This window comes from Simochromis diagramma, unplaced genomic scaffold, assembly GCF_900408965.1.
Source record: "Simochromis diagramma unplaced genomic scaffold, fSimDia1.1 OVJJ01000205.1, whole genome shotgun sequence".
NCBI classification, from domain to species: Eukaryota; Metazoa; Chordata; class Actinopteri; order Cichliformes; family Cichlidae; genus Simochromis; species Simochromis diagramma.
In genome coordinates, this window is record NW_024386782.1 from 10,307,626 (window position 1) to 10,315,858 (window position 8,233).

The window sequence follows — 8,233 nt, forward strand, 5'->3', positions numbered from 1 at the left end:
AAGTATAAAAGTATTCAGCAGATTCATGAAAAAAAAATCAGCTCTAGCATTAACTGATGTAGTTTTTCTTTTTTTTGTCATGTACAGTACAGGGTGAATATTCCTAAATATACTGCATATCTGAATAGAACTAAGTTGTGTCAAATAGGAGTCATATTCCAAAGCTCCTTTTCCCATGTTTAGGTTAATCCAACCATGTGTTTGTTCACCAGCCAAGTGTTAACAGGGGTTTCCAGAACATGCCAACCTGCTGTGAAGTCTCTATGATGGAACAGCTTCACATTGTTCATGCCACAGGATTTTGATTTGAATGTAAATTATCCAAAAGTCTTCAAAGTATCCAAAAAGCAGATGGTGCCACATTGTCTGTGCGATTCACTCAAACAGATTTTCCTCAAATTATGTTTATTTATTCATTTGCCTGCGAAGCCTGTGGAAATGCAGCTCAGCTGACTACCACGGTTAGAAACTGTGCATCCATGTGCTTAAATATAGACTGGTAACAATTTGAAGGTAGCTAGTGAAATCACATTTTAATAAAAATGTAGTCTACAGTTATACTCATTGTATTATAATTGTATAATGTACATTACCGGTACTGACAGTCATTCTGCTACATGTTTTTTCACCTAATGTTTCATTATTATTGAATGCACCTTCAGACAGCAGCTCTTTAAACCTGCACTCGAGCCAGTGACTCAGTGTTTTTGGTACTTGCAGTAAATGTGATAATATTGTCTTTTCTTTTTTGTTCTTTTGGTAACAATCATTAAGGGAGAAGATCAGATAAAACACCATCAGCGTTGTCAGAAATTGTGCTTTCACCGTGAAAGAGCATTGAAATGTCTTTATTTGAGAAAAGTCAGTCATGTGTTAACAAAACATAGTTGATCTAGTGACAAATGCAGTGTAACATGCCGTTTCAGCAGCATAAAAATAGCTACATGTGAAGATGATCGTTTCACATATTTTTGATTGGCAGGACTGATGATATTTAGTGTCAATTGTGCTTCTAAAAACAAGTCTATAGTAAGATCAGAAGAGGAGACAGGAGAAACACTATGTTTGGGTAAGTGCAGGAAGTAAGTGGGTAAGATGGCTGAATCACTGTGTTGTACATCTCCATTAGCCTTGCTGGCAGGTATGGAATGTGCAAGACTTTTCCAGATCTGTTGGGAAGAGAGGCAAACAAAAACAATTGGAGAATGTCGAGTATGAATGTTATTTTATCTGGTACAAGATGGTACAAAAGTAACATTTAAATGCTAAGTAATTTCTGCAGTAGTACAAACCTGGAGTAGTTTCGCTGCAATGTCTCAGTGCCTTCATGGCGTCCATGTAAGGATTTCCCAAAAACTGCTCATAGGTTGTTCCCAGTGGTACCTCCTGGAGACACTTAGTGGAGTCCTTGAAGAGGAGGTTCTTTCCATTTTCTGAGTGGAACATTCTGAATGAAGGATCGGTTCCGGTGTTTCCAAATCTGGCCTAAGAACACAATTTAGGTTTGAAGCAGTTATTTAGTTTAGATTTCTATTACACTGGTTACTTTACTCATTGAAACCGGCAGAATGTGGAAAAACAGAAGTCATCATAACTTTTGTAACTATTGGTTTTTGAAATGCCAAGGTCCCCCCCACTTGAGATCAAGTGCAAGTACAGTCATATCAAAAAGAAAGTTTTCACAGGACTCTATGCAGTTGTGACAAACTAAGTACACTCCATGATTCAGTAGCAAGTAGAATCAACTTTGGGAGCAGTAACTTGAAGTGTTTGTGCCACGTTGCTGTGAAAGAAGCCCAAATCAACACCCCTCCACCACCAGTTTCTACTAGGTGTTTGTGCGAATATGTTTGATTTTCAACAAACGTGGTCCTGTACATTAAGGCCAGACGTTTCCACTTTGGTCTCGTCCGCCCAGAGAACATTGTTCCAGAAGTCTCTTGGTTTGTTCAGATGCAACTCTGCAAATATAAGCTGTCCTGCTATGTTCTCTGTAGAGAGAAGCGGCTTTATCTTTCCAAACAAGCCACATTTGCTCAGTATTTTTCTAATTCTGCTGTCATAAGCTTTAACTTGTTAACTGAGGCATGTAGAGTCTTAGATGTAGCCCCTACAAAGGGACAATGTTAATGTTGTCAGAGTTAATTGGCAACTATTTGGAAAAATCGGTTAAAAATTCATTGTTGTGCTCAAAACAGAATGCCAAACAAACTGTATGCAGCTTCTGTAATGAAAGGATGCTTCTCTATTTCAGACTCAGCATCTGTGTCGGCTAGAGAAGTTGAACCTTGATGTCAGATTTTTGCACTGGGAATTCAGTGCTTTGAAACAACAACAATTTTATTTTAAGCTCTTATTTCATTTCAAGTAGCTATCTTAGACTTTATCACAAACCTGCTGTTCCTGAAGGATGCGGACCACCTTACTGTGGCTTTCTGGGCGCGTCACCACAGCGTGTGCAGGCACCTGAGCCAAGTTACAAGTGGCATATTCACTGATCTCCACTGGTCCTTTCCCAGGGCAGATGAGCTGGTAATCAGAAGATCTCAGATTACGAGCCCAGTCTGGACCGTTACCTTCGATAAAGAGAGGTGGAATAAAGTTTAGAAGCTGTTGTAATGTCATCGGAGCAGGTAGTGCAGATCAGTGCAGTCCTCTTACCATCGCTGTTTTCTGTCACAATTGTGTGTTTAATGAAGGCAACATCACCACCACCCTCAACCAGACACCTGTAATGATATGCCATACATCATGACTTCGGAGACAAAGAGTGAAGTTGGGGGTAAATGGCTAACCAATTAAAAATTACACCTTATCACTGCTAAAGTTCACAAAAATTTTAAAAACGATTAAAAAGTTCTGGTTTTAGGAGGAAAACATGCTTCAGCTCTTGACACATTCTTGGCTGTTTACAAAAGAAATATATAAGAAAAAAAAAAACAACAGTAGCTGGCAAGATTGAGCAAGATTGTTTTCCTCTGCTTCCCGTCTCTTTGCTAACTTTCTCCTTATACACAAACTTGTATGCGATGCCATTCTGTTTCTTGCTGTACCTAAAGGCTCCAGCATAACCGTAGTACTTCTCATCAGCGCTGGCTTTGCATTTGGCCTGGTCTCCCACAGCTTTACCGCTGCCGACGCACAGAGAACAGAACGGAGAGTTGGGCTCTGCTCCGGGGGCACAGCCACTACTGAAGAACTTGGCTGATGAGAAGAAGAGATGCAGAAAGAGTTCCACAATCAGCAAACCTCTCTTTTGTCAAGGTTAATGGAAGATTGTGGCTTTTGTTTAAATACAGATTCATCACGTGAGTCATCTAAACAAATTTTTTTTTAGAAAAAGGGGAGTTGTATGATTTCTGTGGGTGGCTTTAAATTTCTTTCTGTTGGTAAAAGAAGGAGAAGCTTGCAGTCACTCACTGAAGTCACAGTCATGTTCTGTTTTGTAGATTTGACCCATGGGGATGTTCCAGCCAGCAGTTCTGCCGATTCCTGTGTGGCAAGACTTCTTGCCCTTCAGAGTGTCCCAGGTCACCCCTGAACCCTTCTTTACCACAGCAACAGCATAGTATGAGGAGGATGTGACTGAGAGTGGATACGGGAAGTAGAGGTAGACATTTCAGATGATTCAACTGGAGAGAGACATTCATATAAATCTACTCTGTTTGTCACTGATTAATTTGAAATTAATCCACTTTTTAAAGGTCATCTTTCATTATAATGGTGGACACTTACAAAACCGGAGCCACTAAAATTTTAAACAATGTACAAGCAATACCTTTGAGCTAAATGCTAGGTCTCCAGATTTATGTAAATGCTCAATTTGGGGATTTATTTAGTATTGTTTTTTTAATCTTGGTTATTTGTAATGCCATAAAGAGATTATATCCTTAATATATAATGAAGACAAGCTCCATCCACCTGTTGTTCAAAGCTTCAAAAGTTTCAGAGGATAAACTAATAAATAAGGATTCCTTGAACTGGTTGTTCATATAAAGCTAGTTAAATTATAGTTGTAGTAGTGGAGTGGTAGAGTCCAAGGATAAAAATACAAATCTGGTCATCAGCACAACAGGTCATTGAAGTTGTGTTACAATTAAAATAATGCACTTCTCGAGACTTTTTAAATAATTTGTCCATATCATAAAAAGAAGAGGAAAAAGATGAAAGTTTACTACCATCAGAGCGGCTGCACAACTCTGTGAGAGGAGACAAAATGAACAAATATTACTCATAAAAAGGTGAAATAAGACACAGGATTGTGTGTGTGTGTTATTTCTTCTTCTTGTTATCTACCTTGCACATACTGCTCCACCATGACAGGAACCAGGCCACACTTTCCAGCCGTAAACACCTGACCTCCATCCACGGCCACTGCGTCGGCCTCTTTACGCTGCGGGGCGATTCAAAACAGAGATGAATGTCACAGAGTGGAGACAAAAAATAATAAATTAACAGATTTCGATATTTCCTCCAGAGTTTACCATAATCTTCTTCAGGCACTCTTCAACTGTAGGGGCGCTCTGGCATTCAATGGAGGTGGTGTCCCCAGACACACTGCTGATGCTCCACGTGTCACACTTTGCGGTCTCAGCATGGCCCACAGCACACCATCTGATGGCAGGGGATGCATCGTCTGATGCCTGCTCTAGAGAGGGAAGAAAGACTTAGACATAAGCCAGACCGACACATGACTAACAATTGCGTTTCTGCCTGTCTTGCTTGTGTTCTTTACCTTTTTTAAGGGAATGGACGATGCTCATGTAGTTAGCACCCAGATACAGGAAGGAGTCTGTGTTTGGGGGCACCCTCAAGAGCCTCACTGTTGAATCTTTGAACATCAGGTTCTTGGCGGGTGCGTAGGCTTCAGATGAGAAGAGGTTAAAGCTCTGAAAAGGCAGCAAGTGAGATGATTCATTAGGAAAGCAATGAGGCTGCTGAAACACAAGGAATCAGAATACGCTGAAATTAGATGTTATTCAGTGTACTTCCTACGTGGTCAGTCTGAACTCGGTCAAGGCTCTGCCAGATCAAGTCGGCCAGCTGTGGATCCTTGCGAGTAACAACAGCGTGAGCTGGCACTCTGGCTAGGGAGCAGGCTTTATAGTTGTCAATAGGTGCTCTGGTGTTGTCCTTGCACAGCAGCTCGTACGATGGCTTATCCGATTCTGGAAGTGTGATATGACACAGGTTTTACATCAGTGTTTTTCACAGTTATCCTTTCCCATATTTTGTAGAAGTTTCAGGGCGTTTAAGACGATTTTAATCAATGGAGAAAATGACATTCTTGGTCAATGTGATTGCTCTGAAATTTGCTTTGAAATTCTGCTCGACTTGTCCTTGACTTGTGCAGTGTGCAACAGTTGTATTTGTATGTCATGCATGTTCATCAGGTCCCCTCTTGTCCCTGTCGCTTTTCAAAATGAAACTTTTAATCTTGGTAAAGCTTTTTTTTTTTCTTTGATAAATAAAACCTGACAATGCTATGATTCAGTGCTTCTTTACATGTTAGAATGGATAAAGGTTGTTGTGATACTGACCTGGCACAGTGAGATGCTTCACAAAAGCCACATCTCCAGCTCCCTCCACCAAACACCTGTCACAAAAGTCATATTATGACAGATAAAAGGTTTGGCTAAATGTGTAGACGTTTATGTTCACTAATGAGAAGCATTAAAAAGTGGACACTGACTGAAAGGCTCCATTGTAGTCATAGTAAGGCTCCCTCTGGGACCTGGAGCAGTCTCCCTTGCACAGTTCACACAGCTTGCTGCCTCTTGCTGCCCCAGGGGCACAGCTGGCATGGAAGAAGGTGCTCACAGCTGCATAACAAAAAACAAGGCCAGGGTCATAATTTAGAAAAGAAAATCAAAACACTGACAATAAAGCCAGAGTGTCACCACTGTCTCCCTTTAAAGACAAATATGAAAGTTCCCATATGCATTTTTATCATTTAGAAGTTTCATATTATACTGTGTGTGCAGAGTTTGCATCCCCTTGCATGGGATACTGCATACACCAGTTTCTTTCATGTTAGGTTAATTGTCAATTCTAAACTGACCATATGTACGAATGTGAGTGTGGGTGGTTTTCCTGTCTTTTCTTGGCCCCTAACAGACTGGCAACCTTTCGCGCCTCTCACCCTGAGAGCCAGGCTCCATCCCCTGTGATCTGGAATTGGTTAAGAAGAAGATGGATGGATATTGATTTGTTCAACTGTCTAACAGGCCTAACTAGTCTAAACAGACTAGTTTTTGAACTTCAGTAAATTATATTTAACAAAAGGAAGTGTTATAAGTGATAAGAAGTGCTGACAGGCACAGGATTTTATAATCCCTGGGCAGAAGCCGGGTCTCTCTTGGAAATGAGATTTTTAATCTCAATGAGATTTTTTCACCTGGTTAAATAAAGGACTAATAAAAAAAAAAAGAAGCTAGGTAGCCCCTGTCTGTTTCTACTTTTCCTGTAGTTTTGATCCCGTCAATAAATTCTTGTCAGTAAAGCAAATAAGTGTGTTTAATAGTTTCTCAGGTGTCCAGTTTCTCATTAAAAGGTCTGATCTTATTGTCCTTTGACCATACATGCACTAAAACTGTCAAATGTTATTAGCTAACCAGAAACAAAAAGTCCTTTACCCTCCTCCAGAGGTTTGTCTTCAATGCCACCCCACTCAATAACATTCATGGTCACCAGAGATCCTATGGGAATGTTCCAGCCTGCAGATTTCCCCAAACCAGTGTGGCATGATTTCTTCCCCCTGAGATCTCTGAAGCCAAATCCAGTGTTCTTCTTTGCCACAGCAACAGCATAGTAGCAGGTGTCCGTACCTGAATGAATGAAAAAAAAAATGGATATAATATTATTGAAACAGCTAAATCACATTCAAATAAAACGCTAAACATGTTCTTGCTTGAGCTTATTTCATTAGGCTACTAATGACAGCTGATGACTAGACATACCGGCGCCATAGTCCTCAGCAATGATGGGATGGAGGTCATAGTTGTTCAAGCCAGCAGTGTAAATGTCCCCACCATCCACAGTAATGGCATCTGCTTCACCAGCCTGCCGGAGAGTATTTGTTGTATGACTGAGGTCAAGTCATTTTTACATAGAATTTCACTGGATAAGTTGAAGGCATTGGTAGTTTTCCCCCCACATTAAATACTTAAAAGGGGGGGGGGAGTTATTCATCCTCAGCAAACATGATGCAATCATTTTGAGTAAAGTGAGTAAAGCTGAAATATATAAAATCAAATGTTTATTTAATGAGCTAAATAATCATCAAGGAAAATGTGCTTGGTATAAACTGAATCCATGCCAATCAAATAAATTTTATTTGACAAGCTTCCATTAAATGTAACATTTAAATTGTATTTATGTAACCAAATGAAATTGAATATTTAGATGCAATTGAAATAGTTAAAGTCAAAGCATTTGGTTCGGATTTTATTTTTTAATTTTTTAACTCTACCCCATTTTTCTAGAACACTCCACAGCAGATACAGTTAGTTTATCTTTACTTTAGATATGTTTTAGTAGTAGTTCGAGTATGAACCTACTCGAAGAAAGTGAAGAAAAAAAAAACAATAAAATGAAGTCATTACATTCACTTATTTTTATTTAAAGTAACATTTCAGAATAAGCCGAGCACTGTGAAGCACTTCAGTTACATTGCGTTTATAACAACTGCCCTGGTCAAAGTCTATTATTGAGTATTTGTGGTTAATTTGGTGCTCTGGATGTAAAAAGCGCTCACCTTAATGGCAATAATGCACTCGAGGGTGTTTTCTTTTTTCACACAGGAGAACGCAGGAGCCGCAGCGACGAGATCTAAACATTTACGCAATTCTTGGTCCGACTTGACGCACCATTTCACCTTCTGAGGCTCGGATCTGGCTGTTAAAACACATGGATGTCAGTTTGGATTGAAAATGTGATGTCATGTGTGTGATTAAATATAGTAGTGCGGGGCTGAAAAGCTTTTACCGAGCAGTCCGAGCAGCGCCACTAGGAGGAGGGGCTTCATGTTGGGCGGTGGGGTCTCCGGATCAGCAGAGCAGAGAGACTGGGAGGCTGCTCGGGCTTTTATAGCAAACCTGAGTGGACCGGGACAAAAGATAAAAATGCCAGAGTTTGCTCAGGTTTCCTAATGTGTGCGCGTGTGGGGGCGCGCGTGTGTACTTTAGTGTGCAAAAGACAGAGATTAGGTTTCATGGACAATCTGAAATTGCCA

The 8,233-nt window shown here is 40.2% G+C and overlaps 1 protein-coding gene across 1 annotated transcript; it reads right to left on the minus strand.

The window, feature by feature from the left end:
• Window positions 1-832: 832 nt before the first annotated feature.
• tfa (transferrin-a) lies at window positions 833-8,118 on the minus strand. The gene is made up of 17 exons (XM_040021740.1): window positions 7,987-8,118; window positions 7,757-7,896; window positions 6,960-7,062; window positions 6,636-6,827; window positions 5,693-5,822; window positions 5,541-5,596; window positions 4,996-5,168; window positions 4,736-4,889; window positions 4,485-4,648; window positions 4,297-4,393; window positions 4,179-4,199; window positions 3,421-3,585; window positions 3,054-3,204; window positions 2,662-2,729; window positions 2,395-2,576; window positions 1,293-1,485; window positions 833-1,169 (listed from the first exon to the last, which is right to left on the minus strand). The coding sequence occupies exons 1-17, from the start codon at window positions 8,024-8,026 to the stop codon at window positions 1,126-1,128; spliced, it is 2,073 nt and encodes a 690-aa protein (XP_039877674.1). The 5' UTR covers window positions 8,027-8,118; the 3' UTR covers window positions 833-1,125.
• Window positions 8,119-8,233: the final 115 nt, after the last annotated feature.

Excerpts from the sequence above, each read along its gene's own strand:
- tfa (XM_040021740.1), bottom strand. The coding sequence starts at position 8,026 with ATGAAGCCCCTCCTCCTAGTGGCGCTGCTCGGACTGCTCG. Across the intron at positions 4,200-4,296 it reads GGTGGAGCAGTATGTGCAAG|AGTTGTGCAGCCGCTCTGAT; the intron begins GTAGATAACAAG and ends CTCCTCTCACAG. Across the intron at positions 2,577-2,661 it reads TGTGACAGAAAACAGCGATG|GTAACGGTCCAGACTGGGCT; the intron begins GTAAGAGGACTG and ends TCTTTATCGAAG.